This window comes from Protomyctophum bolini (assembly GCF_963924005.1).
Source record: "Protomyctophum bolini genome assembly, chromosome: 13".
In the NCBI taxonomy this organism is placed as follows: Eukaryota; Metazoa; Chordata; class Actinopteri; order Myctophiformes; family Myctophidae; genus Protomyctophum; species Protomyctophum bolini.
In genome coordinates this window covers 44,748,212-44,771,708 of record NC_137874.1, presented here as the reverse complement: position 1 = coordinate 44,771,708, position 23,497 = coordinate 44,748,212, and the positions used below count along the sequence as shown (strand labels likewise).

Here is a 23,497-nt window from a genome sequence, read left to right as displayed (position 1 = left end):
TCTGCTGTCATGTACATGTAGTATTAGAGTAAAGTATTAGGCCCTCATTTATCAACCGTGCGTACGCCAAAATATGGGTGCACGCCGAAATTGCCGACATTTTCGACATTTACCATTTCCAGCTTGAAATTGAACGTGACAACGTTCAAAACCCACGTCTGCTCCGCAGCTGGCGTATGCTTTTTCCTTGGCTGTTTTTCTGTCTTAAGGCCTATTCATAGTCTGTATTTTCGGTGGTAAGGTTACCACCGTTCCGGTGGTGAGCTGACCACCGGAGCTGAAATAACGTTGAGCGGTGGTGAGTAAAAACAGAGAGAAGGGCTGGAGCGGTGGCGGTGGTTTGCTCTTCACCGCGGCTCGTGACGTCATGTTGTAGTTCGGTGGTCACCCCACCACCGTAAATCCAGACTATGTATGAGCCTTTACACAAGCGGAGCAGCATTGTCTGAACTGCTGACACGCTGTCACAGGCATCTAAACATATGTTTTCGCTCCTAAAATGTTAATATAAAAGGTATGTGTATGTAAAAAAAAAGGGAGAGATTTCCAACTTTACAAGTAATTAAAATCGCGCAATTAAAAACAATATAACATGTTTACAATGTATTAGTTTGTGCTTAATCAAACAGTGCTTTACTGGCCTTGTTATGCAAGCGCACTTGTGAGATGATTTTGGAGCGCATGCGGTGATGCGGCATATGTGATTATGATATTATTTAAAAAAAGGCATAAATGGACTGCACGCCTTTATTTCCAAGTGACAATGACAAGCATACAGCTTGCCTATTTGTAGTAAGTACTAGCAGGCTATAGGCGTAAGGGGCTTAATCATTCACCATTTAAATAAGTGCTTAGACAGGTTTTGACAGTTCAGATAAAAGCGAGATAATTTTCGGGGCTCGGGAGGACGGGACCGCGGCGTGCGTCGCCAACACATACCAGCACACATGCAAGCGGCAAGCCTTCATCCATATGTTTATGATTCGTTCATCAATGATCAAATCAGAAATCACTACATAAACGTTGATTATGACTGCCTTGACGACATGATAGCCTCTCTCATGCTGCATGAGAGAGCTAGGCTATCATGTCGGCAGTCACCTACAGGACTTTAATATCACAGCAGTGCGCAGTCTTCGCCGTGCACTGCGCACGAATGGGTAAAATTAATATAGGCCAGCCTACAAACTAATTCCATTCATGGCGATGCGATGTCGATGTGTCATGTATATGCGTGCATGCGTGGACATGACAGCAAGGCAAGCGAGGTGAGAGGGAAACAGACAGGGTAGGCCTACAACTTTATTTAATTCATGCAGGTGTTCGTTCTTTATTTATTTAAAAAGACACCAGTTAGTTCGGCTTGCAAGTTGCGTGTGCGTGTGTGTGTGTGTGTGTGTGTGTGTGTGTGTGTGTCAAGAGAGGGGGGTGTGGGCAGCAAGGCACGGGAGAAACGTATTTTTTCTGTAACCCTGGTTACCAAACTTACCAGCCGTCGTATTGCAATTGTTCATGTCGCAAAAACGAGGGCGAGGCTTGATTTCATAGGGCGTGCCAGATAGATTTCAGCCGTCACAATTAACGTCAGAACGAAATTAAGGAAGGATCAGCTGTTTGCGATCACTTTATAAATGCCGTGGCGACGTGGGTGTACTACGAAACCTGCACTCGAATCTGTGGCAGATTTTACACTCGATTGATAAATGAGGGCCCTAGTACTTACTCTGCTGTCCAAAGGTAGACGTCGCTCCGAAGCCACCGGTGGTTCCTCCAAACGGAGCTCCAAACGAAGACTTGTTGAACATGATGTCCTTTTATGGACGTCCTGTTAGAGGACAGACAAACACATGACATAGATATGAGTTACGTCTTCACAACCCTACAACCCCTCTCCTTAAGAACACCCTGGACACCGCTCCACATGTCCCAGACTCTTCTCCCTTCTCTTAAACACCCTGGACACCGCTCCACACGTCCCAGACTCTTCTCCCTTCTCTTAGACACCCTGGACAACGCTCCACACGTCCCAGACTCTTCTCCCTTCTCTAAAACACCCTGGACAACGCTCCACACGTCCCAGACTCTTCTCCCTTCTCTAAAACACCCTGGACAACGCTCCACACGTCCCAGACTCTTCTCCCTTCTCTAAAACACCCTGGACAACACTCCACACGTCCCAGACTCTTCAGGCCAGGGGTTGACACTAAAGGCAGATTTCTTGGGGCTGTGCGTTAAAAATGGTCATACCTCAATTTTTATGCCAAATACAGTACATAGCTATGAATATGACTATGGGTTCACACTAGTTGTTTTATGTTTAGGTGAAATCTGCACATTCTAGGTCAACAGTGCTCTTATGTTGCTTTCCACAGACCAGAAGACAGAGCTCTGGTCACTTTCAGGTGTTTAGACAGATATCTGGTGTTGTGTTTATAGAAGACAGAGCTCTGGACACGTCATTACTTAAGTTACAAGAAGTCTACACTATTAGAGAATGTAGAAGAATTTTGATCAACGTTTGCCTGTAATATGTCCTAATGGTACCAACAGCAAAACAGCATGGAATTGTGGACAAGATCTGATCCAACGACAACAACAGGATTTTTTAGTTTTGGGTCTGAGAGGCTAAATGTCATCAGATGGTGGTCTAGTATTAGTATTATACTATTATTTCATAGTATTATAGAATTATTATCGTCATTTTATGAACGCCAGTACGCCACAGCTTAAGTTGCAGATCTGTTGTTTTTAAAGAGCGACACCGTCCTACTGCGCAGCATAGCATACATTACATTACGTTAGCTCAGCCGTTAGCAGCTAACTGGCGAGCTAACGCTAGCATTCCTAACAACACCGAGTTCCACATGAATATAAACACATAACATCATGAATAATTATCATGAATGAGCTCCACGGTTAGACCTGACGGAGTTCTGTCGGCGTTAATGTGACTGGCATGTAAATAAACAGCGTGTCTCGCGCTGCTGATGCTGCTAATGCTAACTGCTATTAGTTCCTCGTAGTTTAACGAGGTAAACAAAACAACACTTTAATGTTTTTAAACGTCTTTAAAACTCACCTCCTCCTGTGACGTCACTCCCTCCTCCTATGGGCTTTGAACGCTGCAGTAAATTAATATGAATCAGATTAAAGTCGTTTGTGATTAAATGTCAGATGAAATATAGTTTAATGTGTGTCACATTTACTGTTAGCCACGCTGCTACCTGATGCTAATGTCTGTGCTGCGCCACGGAGACGTGACGTCGTCAATACGTTACGTTCACTGTTGCCACATCTGTGGAAGAAATAAGGCAAAACAAGACCAAATATGGTCATTAATATATTCCTAATAAAACAATGTAACATTATGTTACTATAATGAAGGTTTATAATAATAATAATAATAATAATAAAATAAAAAATAATAATGTTTTGGTTATTTATTAAAACATCAAAACATATTATTTAATTAATTAAAAATGGAGGACCCTGTTGTAAACAAGTGTAATGATTGATTGATTGAAGTATTTATTAACAGTTTGCAGAATTCCAGTACATTTCAAGCACAACTCAATACAAAGACTGTTAACTGTGAGTGGACAACACCATAAAGCATTACACTTGTTTACATTTATAGTAGTTAAATAACTAGTTTAATTCACATCGATTTATTATTAGTAGTTAAATAACTCGTTTAATTCACATCCATTCATTATTAATAGTTATAAATTAAATAACGAATAGTTTAATTCACATCCATTCATTATTAGTAGTTAAAAAACTAGTTTAATTCACATCCATTCATTTAAAGTTTCTTTCCATTTGAGCACCGTCGTATGACAGAAAATAGCAGATCTACAAGCCCACAACAGGTCGTGGTTGCAACGCGCTGTGAGCTGGTAGATCTGCTATTTTCATCACATTTGTGCTCCGTCGCAGGACGGTGTCGAGCGCCGAAAATAGCAGATCTACAAGGCCACAACACGTCGTGGATGCAACGCGCTGTGGGTTTGTAGAACTACTATTTAGTGGAAGATTTAAGACACGTTTGACTTCAAGTCATGATGCAGAGAAACCCTTTGGTATGGAATTACCTTAGGGTCATACTAAAAGATTTATCCAAAGACACAAGCTGCATCACCCTTCATTTATGAAATATACATGTTTTTCAAAATGGCCGCCGACAATAACCCACTATTACACCATACCCCATATCTTTGCTTCTGTTAGAGCTATAATAATAATATTGGTGCCAAAGTATACATTTTTAGGGTCAAGGAATCCAATTAAATAGATTTCAAGACAAAAAAATCTAAAAGTTTTCTCGTTACCATGACAACGGGGGCAAAATATGCACATTTCATTCGAAAACATACGTTTTAACAGGGTAACTTTACCCCCCCTTATCCACTAAAACTTTCATTTAGTTTCCTCTTTGGCTTGGAAGTACCTTAGGGTCATAGGAAAAGATTTATCCAAAGACACAAGCTGCATCACCTTTCATTTCTGAATTATACACCTTTTTCAAAATGGCCGCCACCATTTACAGCAATACAGCATAGCCCGTATCTTTGCTTCTGTTAGAGCTATAATAATAATATTGGTGCCAAAGTATACATTTTTAGGGTCAAGGAATCCAATTAAATAGATTTCAAGACTAAAAAATCGAAAAGTTTTCTCGTTACCATGACAACGGGGGTAAAATATGCACATTTCATTCGAAAACATACGTTTTAACAGGGTAACTTTACCCCCCCTTATCCACTAAAACTTTCATTTAGTTTCCTCTTTGGCTTGGAAGTACCTTAGGGTCATAGGAAAAGATTTATCCAAAGACACAAGCTGCATCACCTTTCATTTCTGAATTATACACCTTTTTCAAAATGGCCGCCACCATTTACAGCATAGCCCGTACCGTTGCTTCTGTTAGAGCTATAATAATAATATTGGTGCCAAAGTATACATTTTTAGGGTCAAGGAATACAATTAAATGGATTTCAAGAATAAAAAACCCAATAGTTTTCTCGTTACCACGACAATAGCTGTTAAATATGCGAATTTAAATCGTAAAATACGTTTTAACAGGGTAACTTTCCACCCCTCACCCCTAAAACTTTTATTTATTTTTCCCTTTGGCATGGAAGTGCCTTAGGGCAATTGGAAAAGATTTATCCAAAGAGACGAGTTGCATCACCCTTCATTTACGAAATATACACATTTTTAAAATGGCCGCCACCATTTACAATAATACAGCAGATCTAATGTTTTTGCTTCTGTTATAAAATTTTGCTCATTTCCACTCATATCATCATACATCATCAGCCAATCAGCTGAGCACATTCCGTGCTCATGCACACACGTACACACAAAGCTGTGCATATAGGAGCGCCGCTAAAAAAACCCCAATGTTTTTCTCATTACCATCACCATCCATCCATCCATCCATCTTCAACCGCTTATCCGTAGTCGGGTCGCGGGGGCAACAGCTCCACCAGAGAGCTCCAGACTTCCCTCTCCAGAGCAACATTAGTGACTTCCTCCTGGGGGATTCTGAGACGTTCCAAGGCCTGTGAGTCGATGTATTTCCTCCGACTGCGCCTTGGTCTGCTCCGGGGTCTCTTCCCAGTGGGACGTGTGTCGAGGACCTCCCTAGGGAGGCGGCCGAGAGGCATCCTAACCAGATGCGCGAACCACCCCAGCTGACTCCGAAGGCGAAGGAGCAGCGGTTCTACTCCGAGTCTCTCTCGTGTGACTGAACTTCTCACCCTATCTATCTCTAAGGGAGATGCCAGCCACCCGTCGAAGAAAACTCATTTCGGCCGCTTGTATTCGTGACCTTATTCTTTTCGGTCATGACCCACACTTCACGGCCATAGGTGAGAGTAGGAACGAAGATTGCTCGGTAGACAGAGAGCTTTGCCTTCTGGCTCAACTCTCTTTTTGTCACAACAGTGAGCGGTACAGCGACTGCAATACCGCCCCTGCCGCTCCGATTCTCCGGCTGATCTCCTTGTCCGTTCTCCCCTGACTCGTGAACAACACCCAGAGATACTTGAACTCCTTAACCTGCATGGGTAATGCCTCATTCCCTACCCGGACTGCACAATCCACGGTTTCCTGCTGAGAACCATGGCCTCAGATTTGGAGACGCAGACCATCACAATTGTAATTAATCAAATAAGTCTCAACAAGTTGACATAAAAATGTCCCCAGCATTGCACAATACTGCGGTTCCCTGCTGAGTACCATGGCCTCAGATTTGGAGATGCTGATCCTCTTCCTATGGCCACCACACACTCGACAACATAATCTGCAAAAAGCAGTGAAGCAACCCTTAGCTCCCCGAAGCGTACCCTCTCCTCCACGACTGCGTCTCGAAATCCTTCCCTTTCAGGTCATAGGGGCAACAGCTCCACCAGAGCTACAGACTTCCCTCTCCAGAGCAACATTAGTAACTTCCTCCTGGGGGATTCAGAGGCGTTCCAAGGCCAATTAATGGTTGTAATCCCTCCATCTCATCCTTGGTCTTCCCAGGGGTCTCCTCCCAGTGGGACGTGCAAAGGGAGATGCCCGATAAGCATCCTAACCAGATGCCCGAACCACCTAAGATGGCTCCTTTCCAAAATAATAAGCATGACTGAACTTCTCACCCTATCTGTACCTATGTTGAAAATATGTGTCAAGTGTCAACCAATCCCCTCAACACCCAGAGCCTTCAGCATTTCTCGACGGATCTCACCAACCTCTGGGGATTTTCCACTGTGGAGTTGCTTAACTGGCTGTCCCGAGTCTCCTGGGATAACATATACTGACCATAACTGTTATGGTCAGCCCATGATTGGCACAGAAGTCCAATAACAAGCCACCACTCGGGTTCAGATCAGGGAGATCGTTCCTCCCAAACACGCCACTCCCAAGTGTCTCATTGCCCACGTGCATTGAAGACCCCCAGTAAGACTACAGAATCCCCCACAACAGGTGCCCCATACAGGGCCCCATGTAAGGCACCTTGATGTCAGAGCATACATGGCTCTCTGCAAATACTTGTCTCGTATACATTATGTGAATAGGATTTGCAACCCCATTGTCATGGTATTGACCCTTATATTATTATTATAGCTCTAACAGAAGCAAAGATACAGGCTATGCTGTATTGCTGTAAATGGTGGCGGCCATTTTGAAAAAGGTGTATAATTCAGAAATGAAAGGTAATGCAGCTTGTGTCTTTGGATAAATCTTTTCCTATGACCCTAAGGTACTTCCAAGCCAAAGAGGAAACTAAATGAAAGTTTTAGTGGATAAGGGGGGGTAAAGTTACCCTGTTAAAACGTATGTTTTCGAATGAAATGTGCATATTTTACCCCCGTTGTCATGGTAACGAGAAAACTTTTCGATTTTTTAGTCTTGAAATCTATTTAATTGGATTCCTTGACCCTAAAAATGTATACTTTGGCACCAATATTATTATTATAGCTCTAACAGAAGCAAAGATATGGGCTATGCTGTATTGCTGTAAATGGTGGCGGCCATTTTGAAAAAGGTGTACAATTCAGAAATGAAAGGTAATGCAGCTTGTGTCTTTGGATAAATCTTTTCCTATGATCCTAAGGTACTTCCATGCCAAAAAGGTTCTCTGCATCATGACTTGAAGTTAACGGCGAAAAAATCGGCCTTAAATCTTCCACTAATTTGTTTTCTCTGGTTTAAAGGACAAACAGCTCAGTTTCGCCGCCCACTCTGAGCTTTGAGCTGCACTGTGATGCAAAATGCAGTGAAAAGTGGGTAAAAGCGCCATCTGGTGGGTTGAATTATACTGACAGAGCTACAGTTATACTTCTCCGTCCAACAGTGTTTCACAACAATGTTGTCAAAGGCGCGTGCTCTTCCACTCACTTCCGGTGAAGAGTTTACAAAATAAAAGTTACTGCGACGTGTCAAGTTAATTCGTCAAAAGTCCGACGTGTTTCCGCTTTCCTTTCAAAATACAACCGACACGCCGGAAACAGCCGATCTACGCCGCTCGGCCGCTCGGAACTGAGCATGCGCACTGTGCGTTAATAAAACGAAATCATAATAATAAAATGTATTTATTTATTTGTAGCACCTTTCATGAAATGAAATGCAGCTCAAAGATGGCGAAAAAAAGAAAAGAAAAGCAGGAATAAAACATTAAATAATAGCAGTAAATAATACAGTTAGGACATTAATAACAATAGGTTAGCTTTAGCTATCGATAGCTTTATGCTATCTTCATGGGTATTAATACGTGTCTAAGTGTTTTATTGTTGTTCTAAAAAATAGAAGATTATTTAACACAAACTGTCGATTCAAATAAAGAAAGTTTTACAACAAATAAAGTGTCGTTTTTACGTCATGAAGACACACAGCTACTAGCTAGCTGCTCAGCTAGCGGCTAGCTGGCTAGCTAGTCTTCTGTGACTCGGCACTGCGGCTGCGCAGTCGGCGAAAACAGCCGAAGTACGAACCCTAAACATCGGCTGTTTTCGACGATGAAATACACGCTGCCGCATACTGCAGTTGTCTGTTGTTACCACCAGGTGGCATCAGAGACTACATTCTGCTGTATCTGTGCTGTGTTGTATGTTGGGTCCCAGAGATAGAAATGCCATTAAATGGGAGTCCGACAAATGCAGATCAAACTGGCCCCGGGGTGTCATTGAAATTAATCACTGCTAGAGCTGTCACAATCTTCTCTTATGGGGGTCCCTAGCATATCTATTCAAATGGGGGTCTGCGGGCTAATTAGTGTCAATTTGGGGTTCCTTGACATGGACAAGTTTGGGAACCACTGCATGTTTTAGGAACATGGAGCCTAAATAAATGTACTCGAATGGCCAGTTCACACTAACCTTTTAACAGGTAGTTGTAAAATAAACTTTATTCTCAATGTGTTTTTATATTTATTGGTTAAATAAAATATATGCTAAGAATTCACCTAATTGTTTACTTTAAATGAAGGTAGTTATTTAACTACCATTATTGAATGGATGTGAATTAAACTAGTCGTTATTTAATTTATAACTATTAATAATGAATTGATGTGAATTAAACTATAGTTGTTTATTTCATTTATAACTATTAATCTAATGCCTCGTTCACACCTACTGTTCGTGGTCCCATGTTATCTCTATGCAGAGCAGCTTTTTAGTTTTAAAGCTTTTTCTTTTCTAGCTTCGTAGGTGTGAACGAAGCTTAAGGTATATTAATGACATAGTAAAATGTTGGAAATGAGTGGTAACACTGGTAACACAATCAAAGAACAAAGAATATAGTAATGATTTAGGAATGAGAAACATGTTTAAGACTCAAACACAAGCGTCTAGATGGTTTGTTTCAAAATTATCTTTTTATTGTCCGTCCAGAATATCAAATATAACAGACCATAACCATAGTAACCGTACAGTCAGCAGTATTATAACATATGTACATACTGTATGTTTTACTATAGTAAAAGTAACATACTAGTTTTCTTAGTTTCACAACACAAGATCACCAACTTGCTTTTAAACTGTTGTTTTACAGTAAATGTAATAATAATAATATAAACTGTCGTTATACATACAGTAAACATATAAATAATACAAGTTAATTAACTAACTAACTAACTAATTAACTAATTCATTCATTCGTTAACTCTTGAAGTCATTCATTCAGTCAGATTGTCTTTGGCAGTGGTTTTCAACCAGTGGTCCTTGAGGGGGTTCCAGAGTTGGTAACCAAATGGACCCTTATTTATAGATCTTTAACTCTTGATTCACGGGTCCATTTGGTTTCATTTTACACTCTCAAGAGTTACATTATTGTTAAAATCTGTATTACTTAATTTACAAGAAGTCTACACTATTAGAGAATGTAGAAGAATTGTTATTTTGATCAACGTTTGCCTCTTATCTCTCCTAATGATGCTAACATCAATACAGCATGGAGCTGTGGACACAATCTGATCCAACAACAACAAAATATTCTTTAGTTTTGGGTCTGAGGGGCTAAATGTCATCAAATGGAGGCCCGTGACTCGATGTGAAAATGGTTGAAAACCAACTGGTCTTTGGAATCAATAGAACCATCATGGAATGTGTTGTGCTGTGTGTGTTCTGGTTCCGTGTGTGTGTGTGTGTGTGTGTGTGTGTGTGTGCGTGCGAGTGCATGTGTGTGCATATATCTAAATGACGGAGCGGTTGCGCAAAGACCCGCCCGGCAGCATGTGTTAAGTACTTTTTGTTGAATTACTCATGACAAAGTTGTACAGTATGTATACCGGGTATCCATAACATAAACATCACTAGTTCTTTGTTTCAATCATTTTATTATTATTATTTTTCACAATTATATTACCTGATCATCTTCTTCTTAAATAATACAATTATTGAAAGACAGAACTAGTGTATTGTCTGCGCGTGCTGCTTGCTTATTTTATGGATATACTGTTGACTTTTACAACTTTGTCATGAGTAATTCAACACAAAAATACTAATAACTCGCACAAATAAATTGCATTAAACAGTGCTGCCAGGCGGGTCTTTGCGCGAACCGCTCCGTCATTTAGATATATATGCGTGTGTGTGTGTGTGTGTGTGTGTGTGTGTGTGTGTGCGCACGCACAGCAATGGCGGCACGGTGGAAACGCCGGTGGACGCCAACTTTGCTTGTTCTTTAACATCTAACAACCGCACCCGTTCTAACTACGATCGTTAATGTAGTGGGTACAGCTTTTGGAACTTTTGCAACTCCTGTGGCGGTGGCTGTGTGTCAGGATATCACGTCAAGATGTACCCAGCGACGTAGTCTACTACCGGCGACCACGCTGCCTGTTGGTCCCTCCCGTGAACACTAACAGGTGCCGGGAGGAGAGGCAGTGGACCCGGTGACTTCCCCGCGTTGTGTCGGTCCGCCATCGGGGCAGCGGTGTGTGGACTTCCAGGCCCATGAGAGCGGCTGTGGAGTGTGGAGGGTGCAGCGTCACCGGGAGAGACCCGGTGAGTCGGCAACTTCCCTACGGCAGGCGGACGCCGAGTGTTGTCACCGGGCGGCGGTGTGAGACTGCTGGCTCCGTTCTCTCTGATGGTCCAGCCTGGGACAGTTGTGGGAGCGTTTCGAACTCTCGACAGCTTGGAGTGTCCAGAGGATGAGGCAGAAGGACTTGCGAGGTGTTGTACTGTCCCTGTTGTACTGTCTATGCCACCATATGAGACTAAAGGCCTATTCATAGTCTGGATTTTCGGTGGTGAGGTGACCACCGCTCCGGTGGTGAGCTGACCACCGGAGCTGAAATAACGTTGAGCGGTGGTGAGTAAAAACAGAGAGAAGGGCTGGAGCGGTGGCGGTGGTTTGCTTTTCACCGCGGCTCGTGACGTCATGTTGTAGTTCGGTGGTCACCTAACCACCGAAAATCCAGACTATGTATGAGCCTTAAGCCTAGTCCTGAGCACCGTCGTGTGAACGAATATGGCTATCAGAGACGCTGCTGAGTGACATTCTTGTTGTATCATGATTCCAAACATGTGTCATAGGCTTGTGATTGTAACATAACTGCACCCATAATGTTTATGTCCTTGTATGCATTTTTCCTTTTAAAGTGTGGACCAAATAAAATAATTCAAATGTGTGTGTGTGTGTGTGAGGTCAGTATCTCTTGTCCTCAGGGGGCGTGGCCACCAGTACTTCCTGGTTGCTGAAGTCCAAGGCTGCAGTGAGGTGGAACGCCATGTTGGATCCAACGACCAAGTATTCTAGGAGCGCAAAGACGGTGTAGACTGTCACACACACACACACACACACACACACACACACACACACGCGCGCGCGCACGCACACACGCACACACGTGTAAGAAAGAAACACAGAAAGACAGAAATTATTATAAAGAGGTGTCCAATATTAAAGTTTTTTTCCCCCCCTGCTGTCATTTTAACATCCGACTTCTGTGTTTCACCCCAAGTGGTTTTTAAGTTGCTTGATTCAATATTTAGATATTTGATATTAACTTTACCTTCCTATATAAACCAATTGTAACTTCACACACGTCTCTGCTTCTGGTGACTGATTTTGTCCTTCTAATGAATGTTAGACTGGTTGAAAACACACGTCTCTGCTTCTGGTGACTGATATTGTCCTTCTAATGAATGTTAGACTGGTTGAAAACACACGTCTCTGCTTCTGGTGACTGATATTGTCCTTCTAATGAATGTTAGACTGGTTGAAAACACACGTCTCTCTCTCGATTTAGGTGGCAGAATAAGAGCAGTCAAAATGGTAATTTTGCCCAGACTATTATACCTTTTTTTGTCACTGCCAGTAGAAATACCTTTAAAACAATTCAGGGAATGGAATAAACATATCTCACGTTTTATTTGGGATAAAAAAAGGCCAAGGGTGAAATTTTCTACCCTACAACTCCCCCGAGAGAGAGGAGGCATGTCTCTCCCATCTTTAAGGGACTATTATCTAGCAGCTCAGCTAAGACCCTTGGTATATTGGTGTAACCGACCCTACATTGCAAAATTGAAAAGCATAGAGTTATCCCTGATGGATGTACCAATACAGTCACTATTAGGTTGCACTGACAGAGAGAAAGGAATGTTTCAGACAAGGAGTCAGTGGGTAAATGTATCGTTCAAAATATGGCTGGAAGTTGTTAAACGCTTCCAGCTTCAGAGGGAGGCAAAACTTTTAAGTTGGGCAGCATATGACCCTGACTTCATACCAGCAGTATTAGACAATAGGTATAAACAATGGCACCACAATGGCATCACTTCTATATGTACTATGATTAAAAATGGAAATATTGACAGTTTTGAAAACCTAAAGCAGAAATATGGGTTGGCTAACCAGGACTTCTTCAGATACTTACAAGTAAGGGATTATTTTAGTAAAAAGGTAAAAGGGTCTACTCCAGGTAATACAACAAGCCTAATCACTGTATTTACAAATGCTTATGGCTCAGGAAGCAACAGGGGTCTTGTGAGTAAACTATATAATGGACTTATGTCGTTGAAAAAGGACTCTACAATATATGTGAAAGAGCGATGGGAAAAAGAGTTGGGAATTGATATACCGGTAAGTGATGAAGTATGGATGAATATATGGGAAACGCAATCAACGACCACTAATTCCTTGACTTGGAGAGACTTTTGTTGGAAAAACCAGATTCGCTTCTTTATTACTCCAAAACAGAAGTCCAAACAGACTGGCAACCATATGGACTGTTGGAGAGAATGTGGAGATACAGTGGTTGATCATGCACATGTCTTTTGGTCTTGTCCTGTAATTCAGCCATTTTGGAAGGAAGTGACCAAACTTATCTCAAACATTATGGGTTTTAGAATAGATGATTCATTCACATCTTTGTACCTAGGACAACTCCCAGACGGGCTAAACCGGGATGACTCCTACTTACTTAAGATTCTACTTGTAGCAAGTAAAAAAGCTATTACAAGAAACTGGTTACAAAAGAACTGTCCTACTGCCGACCTTTTTATCAACATTGTGAAACAACTGCATCACCTAGAACAGATGACCTATTCTTTAAGACTGCAAAAAGAGCTGGGTGAAAGAAGATGGAAGAAATGGACAGAGTACTTAGCTGGGGGGTGGATGTGGAGTGAATATGGGTGGTGTCTTTCCGGTTGTCATTGAATGTAAGAAACCCAAAAATCTATAATATGTATTATATTGCTGCTGCTGTACATTGTATTATATTTCTGCTGTTGTACATCCCATGACCTCTTGTTTTTTTGTATTTTGTTTTTACCCAGTTTATTTTTATTTTTATTTACTTTTGATGTTTCTGTCCTATTGTATGTCTTGTTTGTCTTTTTTGTTTGTCTTGCATATTCAAAAATCCTAAAATAAAGAGTTTAAAATTTTTAAAAAAAACACACGTCTCTGCTTCTGGTGGCTGAAATTGTCCTTCTAATGAACGTTAGACTGGTTGAAAACACACGTCTCTGCTTCTGGTGACTGATATTGTCCTTCTAATGAATGTCAGACTGGTTGAAAACACACGTCTCTGCTTCTGGTGGCTGATATTGTCCTTCTAATGAACGTTAGACTGGTTGAAAACACACATCTCTGCTTCTGGTGATTGATATCGTCCTTCTAATGAACGTTAGACTGGTTGAAAACACACGTCTCTGCTTCTGGTGACTGATATTGTCCTTCTAATGAATGTTAGACTGGTTGAAAACACACGTCTCTCTCTCGATTTAGGTGGCAGAATAAGAGCAGTCAAAATGGTAATTTTGCCCAGACTATTATACCTTTTTTTGTCACTGCCAGTAGAAATAAATTTAAAACAATTCAGGGAATGGAATAAACATATCTCACGTTTTATTTGGGATAAAAAAAGGCCAAGGGTGAAATTTTCTACCCTACAACTCCCCCGAGAGAGAGGAGGCATGTCTCTCCCATCTTTAAGGGACTATTATCTAGCAGCTCAGCTAAGACCCTTGGTATATTGGTGTAACCGACCCTACATTGCAAAATGGAAAAGCATAGAGTTATCCCTGATGGATGTACCAATACAGTCACTATTAGGTTGCACTGACAGAGAGAAAGGAATGTTTCAGACAAGGAGTCAGTGGGTAAATTTATCGTTCAAAATATGGCTGGAAGTTGTTAAACGCTTCCAGCTTCAGAGGGAGGCAAAACTTTTAAGTTGGGCAGCATATGACCCTGACTTCATACCAGCAGTATTAGACAATAGGTATAAACAATGGCACCACAATGGCATCACTTCTATATGTACTATGATTAAAAATGGAAATATTGACAGTTTTGAAAACCTAAAGCAGAAATATGGGTTGGCTAACCAGGACTTCTTCAGATACTTACAAGTAAGGGATTATTTTAGTAAAAAGGTAAAAGGGTCTACTCCAGGTATTACAACAAGCCTAATCACTGTATTTACAAATGCTTATGGCTCAGGAAGCAACAGGGGTCTTGTGAGTAAACTATATAATGGACTTATGTCGTTGAAAAAGGACTCTACAATATATGTGAAAGAGCGATGGGAAAAAGAGTTGGGAATTGATATAAGTGATGAAGTATGGATGAATATATGGGAAACGCAATCAACGACCACTAATTCCTTGACTTGGAGAGACTTTTGTTGGAAAAACCAGATTCGCTTCTTTATTACTCCAAAACAGAAGTCCAAACAGACTGGCAACCATATGGACTGTTGGAGAGAATGTGGAGATACAGTGGTTGATCATGCACATGTCTTTTGGTCTTGTCCTGTAATTCAGCCATTTTGGAAGGAAGTGACCACACTTATCTCAAACATTATGGGTTTTAGAATAGATGATTCATTCACATCTTTGTACCTAGGACAACTCCCAGATGGGCTAAACCGGGATGACTCCTACTTACTTAAGATTCTACTTGTAGCAAGTAAAAAAGCTATTACAAGAAACTGGTTACAAAAGAACTGTCCTACTGCCGACCTTTTTATCAACATTGTGAAACAACTGCATCACCTAGAACAGATGAGCTATTCGTTAAAACTGCAAAAAGAGCTGGGTGAAAGAAGATGGGAGAAATGGACAGAGTACTTAGCTGGGGGGTGGATGTGGAGTGAATATGGGTGGTGTCTTTCCGGTTGTCATTGAATGTAAGAAACCCAAAAATCTATAATATGTATTATATTACTGCTGCTGTACATTGTATTATATTGCTGCTGTTGTACATCCCATGACCTCTTGTTTTTTTGTATTTTTTTTGTATTTTGTTTTTACCCAGTTTATTTTTATTTATATTTACTGTTGATGTTTCTGTCCTATTGTATGTCTTGTTTGTCTTTTTTGTTTGTCTTGCATATTCAAAAATCCTAAAATAAAGAGTTAAAAAAAGAAAAAAGAAAACACACGTCTCTGCTTCTGGTGGCTGATATTGTCCTTCTAATGAACGTTAGACTGGTTGAAAACACACGTCTCTGCTTCTGGTGACTGATATTGTCCTTCTAATGAATGGTAGACTGGTTGAAAACACACGTCTCTGCTTCTGGTGAGTAAACTAAAGCGTTGATTATCGCGGTTAGCGAAATATAACGTGAAAAAATAAAAGTGTAAACAGTAAAACTCACTTCCTGGTTCACAGAACTTGTTGTGTCGTCTGAAGAAGTATCCCGCTGCTATGCAACAAGACACGTTGAACAGGAAGACACGCAGCTTCCAACGATATGATGTCACTTCCTGAGAGAGAGGGGGGGGGGGGGGGATGTATCAGCTCATGTGGAGCAGTACAGTCTACATGTAAACAACATGTGAAGCAGTACAGTCTACATGTAAACATGTGGAGCAGTACAGTCTACATGTAAACAACATGTGGAGCAGTATGTAGAGTATTTTTACCTCTGTGTGTAGAGAGTACTTTTGGATAGAGTACCACAGTCTACATCAGGGGTGCCCACACTTTTTTGACTTGAGAGCTACTTTCAAAATGACCAGCTCAACAAGATCTACCCATTATAATAGCATTGCTGAAAATGTCTTTGGAATAGCAGCGCTGGCATTACATTTAAGACAAATGCACTTGGAATGGGAAATAGAGGGGGAGAAATGGAATAGAGTTTTTTAATTTGTAATTCTACCAACAATCGGTTCGGTAGTGTCATATCCCTAATATGTATGGCATGGTGTAGTACAGTTGAGTTTTGGTTTTGCACCCCAGCCTACTGACAGGAAATATGCTGAGCTGTGTATCGGACGGTTATTCTCTTGAAACCACATGGTTTCATGGAAATCATCCACCCACATTTCTTATCTCTTTACACAACTAACAGTAATAAAACAGGGGAGTAAATTATGCCTCTCAGTCACACATCATGATGATATCAGATTATCTAATTGTGAAAGTACAACAGAGGTTAACGTTATGCGATAACCAGCATTGCTGTGTCTACCTGTTATTACTTCATAAAAGATAACAAACACTTTCCGTTTCATGATATGGTGTCCTGACTCAGGAGCATCCATCCCATTTCGGTCACTGGAGGAAGACCAGGGTGTGGCAAGTGAGCTTGGTTCCAGACAAGAGCTTGATAATGGGAACTGTAATGACGATTTCCTGTATTAGCAGGTAGCTGTCAGTGGGCTGGTGTAAGTTTGGGGAGGGAGTCGAATGCTTGAGCCCAGTATATTTAGGGTACCTCTTTTTATATTGCTTGGAAGTATATTATTATATTATATTATTGAAAAAACAAACTGTAGAACATATGAAACACATCTATTCATACTGTACAGCAGGGGTTGCCCACACTTTTTTGATTTGCGAGCAACTTCAAAATGACCACCTCGACAAGATCTACCCACCAAAAGAAGTGGTGAAAATGTATAGCAGCGCATTTGGGATGGGAAATAGAGGGGAGGAAATGGAATTAGTAGGGTTTTTTTTTAAATATATAACTAACTTGATAATGCAACTGACGTCTGTGCTCAACACTCTTAACAAAGTATTGCATTGTGGGTTTGAGCTGACAGGCCCTTTTTTATGTCAATCAATCAAGTCACCTTAATTCAAGTGTCAGATGCCAATTATTTTTTTAATTATATTTATATATTTTAGGGGCATGCCATGTGGTCTACCTGCACAGCCTTTGTGATCTACTGGTAGATCACGATCTACCTTTTGGGCACCCCTGGTCTACATGTAAACAACATGTGGAGCAGTATGTAGAGTATTTTTACCTCTGTGTGTAGAGAGTACTTTTGGATAGAGTACCACAGTCTACATGTAAACAACATGTGGAGCAGTATGTAGAGTATTTTTACCTCTGTGTGTAGAGAGTACTTTTGGATAGAGTACCACAGTCTACATGTAAACAACATGTGGAGCAGAGAGCCACCAATAAACACGATGAAGGAGTTCTTATGGACTTCTGAAAAACACACAATAATATAGTATAAAAACACACACACACACACACACACACACACACACACACACAACTAGCTGAAATACACACAATACATTACCCTGAAATACACACACGATACATAAACAGAGTTCTTATGGACTTAATATACTTGGCTGTAGACAAATGTACAAGAAGCAGATCCGACTACATTTCTTTTGGCCCCAGACGGTTGAAAAGGGTTTGGTTTCATTAAGGATCTTAGATGTACAGTCCAACAGATTGGATATAAAGGCTCTTTTATGTGACTACATTTATATCTGGGCCACAGAGAGACAAGACAGTACTTTCATTACAGATGTGACTACAGGTTGTATTCATATATCGACACCACAGCGGTCAGTAAATACTTACTGTATGTCTCTGTGGAGGAGACGTACGTTAGCAGTAATAATAATAATAATAATAATACTTACTGTATGTCTCTGTAGAGGAGACGTACGTTAGCAGTAATAATAATAATAATAATAATACTTACTGTATGTCTCTGTGGAGGAGACGTACGTTAGCAGTAACAGTCCAGTGTTCTCACACAGAGAACACAGACACACCGCGGCCGTCAGTAGGCGGTCAGTCAGGCTGCTGGCGCGGCGCCAGTATAACATGCAGTAAGAGGCAGTGATCAGATAGCGGGGGGCGCTGTGGAGCCCGATGCACGTCCTCCAGATGTAGCGCTCTGGAACCAGACTGATGGAGGCGGAGATGGAGGGGAGGTAGTTATCCACCTAAAACACAATGCACACACCAAACAGTTGAGTATAAGTCACAGGTGTTGACACTAAGGGTCGCCCACTTGCCCCTGGCAGCTAAATAAAACACTAAGGGTTGCCCACCTGCCCCTGGCAGCTAAATAAAACACTAAGGGTTGTCCACCTGCCCCCTGGCAGCTAAATAAAACACTAAGGGTTGCCCACCTGCCCCCTGGCAGCTAAATAAAACACTAAGGGTTGTCCACCTGCCCCCTGGCAGCTAAATAAAACACTAAGGGTTGCCCACCTGCTCCTGGCAGCTAAATAAAACACTAAGGGTTGCCCACCTGCCCCTGGCAGCTAAATAAAACACTAAGGGTTGTCCACCTGCCCCCTGGCAGCTAAATAAAACACTAAGGGTTGCCCACCTGCCAATGGCAGCTAAATAAAACACTAAGGGTTGTCCACCTGCCCCCTGGCAGCTAAATAAAACACTAAGGCCCTCATTTATCAATCGAGTGTAAAGTCTGCCACAGATTCGAGTGCAGGTTTCGTAGTACACCCACGTCGCCACGGCATTTATAAAGTGATCGCAAACAGCTGATCCTTCCTTAATTTTGTTCTGACGTTAATAAATGTGACGGCTGAAATCTATCTGGCACGCCCTATGAAATCAAGCCTCGCCCTCGTTTTTGCGACTGAACCAGGGGGGCAGTCAGACAGATTTTTTGTGAAGCCACTAAGGAAATGAAAGTTCATATAATGGCCTGTTGTGGCGCTATCATTGGGCTCAAAAAAACCCATAGCCCCATAGAAGTCCATGTATTTTGGCCCAACTTCACCTAGACTGTATTACCTTAATAAACATGGTCACGAATACTTTCTGCTTCCAGTCACTAGTTTAAAGTCTCATTTCTAATGTCATAATATTATTTTTGGAAAATGATGGCCCCATTTATAAAATAAATTACCATAAAGTTGCGCATGTTCTGAGGGGCGTGGCTACCGTTACAGTCTATGAACGGGATCCCCCTCCCACTCGAGTCAAAATAAAAACCAACGAAGAAGAAGGGGGGAAGTCCCGCCTCGTTGTCTGGGCCAGCCAATGGCCAAACTGGGCTCAAACGGATCTTGAAAGATGGCGACTTACAGTGCAAGGGATTTCAGGCTTCATTTTACGTTCACGTTAGACCCGGGGAACGCTTTGTCCATATTTTTTACAGTCTATGGACTGAACACATGAAATACGACCTGTGGGAACCATGGAAACCATGGGAAAAAAGTTTCTCCCATGCCTTGCTGCCCGCCTCACCCACCTCTCTCATACACACACACACACACACACACACACACACACACACACAGAAGCACACGCAACTTGCAAGCCCAACTAACTGGTGTCTTGTTAAATAAATAAAGAACGAACACCTGCATGAATTAAATAAAGTTGTAGACCTACCCTGTCTGTTTCCCTCTCACCTCGCTTGCCTTGCTGTCATGTCCACGCAAGCACCTACATGACACGTACATCGACATCGCATCGCCATGAATGGAATTAGTTTGTAGGCTGGCCTATATACATTTTACCCATTTGTGCGCAGTGCACGGCGAAGGGGTGATACTGCGCACTGCTGTGATATTAAAGTCCTGTGGGTGACTCAGTGATGCCTGCATGAGAGATAGGCTATCATGTCGTCAAGGCAGTCATAATCAACGTTTATGTAGTGATTTGATCATTGATGAACGAATCATAAACATATGGATGAAGGCTTGCTTGCATGTGTGCTGGTATGTGTTGGCGACGCACGCCGCGGTCCCGTCCTCCCGACCACCGAAAATGATCTTGCTTTTATCTGAACTGTCAAAACATGTCAAAACCTGTCTAAGCACTTATTTAAATGGTGAATGATTAAGCCCCTTACGCCTATAGCCTGCTAGTAGCCTACTTACTACAAATAGGCAAGCTGTATGCTTGTCATTGTCACAAATAAAGGCGTGCAGTCCATGTATGCCTTTTTTAAATATAATATCATAATCACATATGCCGCATCACCGCATGCGCTCCAAAATCATCTCACAAGTGTGCTCGCATAACAAGGCCAGTAAAGCACTGTTTGATTAAGCACAAACTAATACATTGTAAACATGTTATATTGTTTTTAATTGCGCGATTTTAATTACTTGTAAAGTTGGAAATCTCTCCTTTTTTTACATACACACGACCAGACGTGACTTTTTGTCCTACTCAAGTTCAATTTCAAGCTTTGCCGGAAATGGTAAATGTCGAAAATGTCGGTAATTTCGGCGTGCACCCATATTTTGGCGTACGCACGGTTGATAAATGAGGGCCTAAGGGTTGCCCACCTGCCCCTGGCAGCTAAATAAAACACTAAGGGTTGCCCACCTGCCCCTGGCAGCTAAATAAAACACTAAGGGTTGCCCACCTGCCCCTGCCAGCTTAATAAAACACTAAGGGTTGCCCACCTGCCCCTGGCAGCTTAATAAAACACTAAGGGTTGCCCACCTGCCCCTGGCAGCTAAATAAAACACTAAGGGTTGCCCACCTGCCCCTGGCAGCTAAATAAAACACTAAGGGTTGCCCACCTGCCCCTGGCAGCTAAATAAAACACTAAGCATTGCCCACCTGCCCCTGGCATGTAAATAAATAAGTGTAGTGTAGTGTAGTGTAGTGTACAGTACAGTGTACGTACCAGACAGTGAGTATAAGTACTCTCAGAGTAGTGGTACATCAGAGACAGAACCAGACAGAGGATCAGTCCAGTCAGAGCCAACAGAACCGTCCCTACGGCCACGTGAGGAAACGGGACCCTGATGAGAGGACGGTCCCTCTCCAGCCCGATGTACCCCGCGTGTACCATCCTGGAGTACACACATATACACATGTATTTATACACATACAGTATATGTGTACAGTATAAATACTTCACTAAGATCAATATGTCAGTTTGTCACATTCAATAGATCCTGTGATCTTTTCGGATGAAACAACAATTTAATTGAACATGGTGGACCCTCTTGTAAACAAGTGTAATACTTAATGGTGTCGTCCACTCATATAGTAACGGTCCTTGCATTGAGTTGTGCTTGAAATGTACTGTAATTCTGAAAACTGTTAATACATACTTCAATCATCAATAATAATAATGTTATAACAGATAAGTGCTCTTACCTTCAACCTTCACAACTGCAGCTCCATGTGAGACAACCAGCTGTCCTGCTTCACATGGACTTTAATATGACTTCATGTCATTAATACTCATCACAATATTAATATGTATATCCTCTGTTGACTCCAGCTGTAAGACGAGCTACTGTAGCTATAATCAGCTAAACAGAACTGATGATGTCACTTATTATGAATACTAATGCTCTATTCAGACTGTCAGCTTCACACGTGGACTGTTTACATCAATTAAGGATCAATTCTACGTCATTGATTAATTACTCCATCTATAAAAGTAAATAAAACACATTAACGGTTCATCCGGCTGCCTCGAGCTGTTTAGGCTGAGCTGCTGACGTCATCAACCCGGAAGACCAACATCGGCCCAGAGTAATCTAGTGAGAGAGTGACATCACTAGCGTTGACTCCCATTGTAATAATGGAATGAGGAAGTGCTCATTCTATCTCAATGGGATAGTTCCAACTTCCAATGTGTGGAACTACAGCCCATAGAGATCAAAGCGTGTCGCCACTCTCTTACTATTCCACTCATGGCAAACGAGCCAATCAGAAGCAGGCTTGAAGCGGCGTTGCCAAGTCTGCTTTATATGTTTAAATGTTTTATTCTCGACTGACAATCATCATGTTATCAAATTTGTATACAAAACACATCAATCAAGTTTATATAAATAATAAAACACATCAGGTAACTATAAATGAAATAACAACTAGTTTAATTCACATCCATTAGTAGTTATAAATGAAATAAACAACTATAGTTTAATTCACATAAAGAGCTATAGTTTAATTCACATCCATTAATTATTAATAGTTATAAATTAAATAACGACTAGTTTAATTCACATCCATTCATTATTAGTAGTGAAATAAAGTTTCTTTCCATTTGAGCACCGTCGTATGACAGAAAATAGCAGATCTACAAGCCCACAACAGGTCGTGGTTGCAACGCGCTGTGAGCTGGTAGATCTGCTATTTTCATCACATTTGTGTTCCGTCGCAGGACGGTGTCGAGCGCCGAAAATAGCAGATCTACAAGGCCACAACACGTCGTGGATGCAACGCGCTGTGGGTTTGTAGAACTACTATTTGTTTTCTCTGGTTTAAAGGACAAACAGCTCAGTTTGGCCGCCCACTCTGAGCTTTGAGCTGCACTGTGATGCAAAATGCAGTGAAAAGTGGGTAAAAGCGCCATCTGGTGGGTTGAATTATACTGACAGAGCTACAGTTATACTTCTCCGTCCAACAGTGTCCAACAGACCGCCGGGAACAGCCGAAGTGCCGAACTACGTCACTCGGCTGTTGTCGTACGAGCGGAACTGAGCATGCGCAGTGTTTCACAACAATGTTGTCAAAGGCGCGTGCTCTTCCACCCACTTCCGGTAAAGGGTTTACAAAATAAAAGTTACTGCGACGTGTCAAGTTAATTCATCAAAAGTCCGACGTGTTTCCGCTTTCCTTTCAAAATACAACCGCACCGCCGGAAACAGCTGAAGTACGCCGCTCGGCTGAACTGAGCATGCGCAGACATTAATAACAATAAGTTAGCTTTAGCTATCGATAGCTTTATGCTATCTTCATGGGTATTAATACGTGTCTAAGTGTTTTATTGTTGTTCTAAAAAATAGAAGATTATTTAACACAAACTGTCGATTCAAATAAAGAAAGTTT

At 41.6% G+C, this 23,497-nt stretch overlaps 2 protein-coding genes across 2 annotated transcripts in view; both read right to left on the bottom strand.

The window, feature by feature from the left end:
* nup98 (nucleoporin 98 and 96 precursor) overlaps positions 1-3,236 on the bottom strand; it is a 43,610-nt gene extending 40,374 nt beyond the window's left edge. Inside the window, exons 1-2 of the mRNA XM_080780311.1 lie at positions 3,080-3,236; positions 1,724-1,825 (exon numbers count right to left, since the gene is read on the bottom strand). Of these exons, the coding sequence (XP_080636437.1) occupies positions 1,724-1,805 (82 nt within the window). The 5' untranslated portion in view covers positions 1,806-1,825; positions 3,080-3,236. The remainder of the gene's footprint in view (positions 1-1,723; positions 1,826-3,079) is intronic.
* Positions 3,237-9,387: 6,151 nt separating this feature from the next.
* On the bottom strand, positions 9,388-22,170 carry pgap2 (post-GPI attachment to proteins 2). The gene is made up of 6 exons (XM_080779776.1): positions 21,815-22,170; positions 21,336-21,504; positions 18,414-18,660; positions 17,793-17,899; positions 16,106-16,214; positions 9,388-11,774 (listed from the first exon to the last, which is right to left on the bottom strand). Exons 2-6 carry the CDS (start codon positions 21,501-21,503, stop codon positions 11,644-11,646), a joined length of 762 nt encoding a protein of 253 aa, XP_080635902.1. The 5' UTR covers position 21,504; positions 21,815-22,170; the 3' UTR covers positions 9,388-11,643.
* Positions 22,171-23,497: the final 1,327 nt, after the last annotated feature.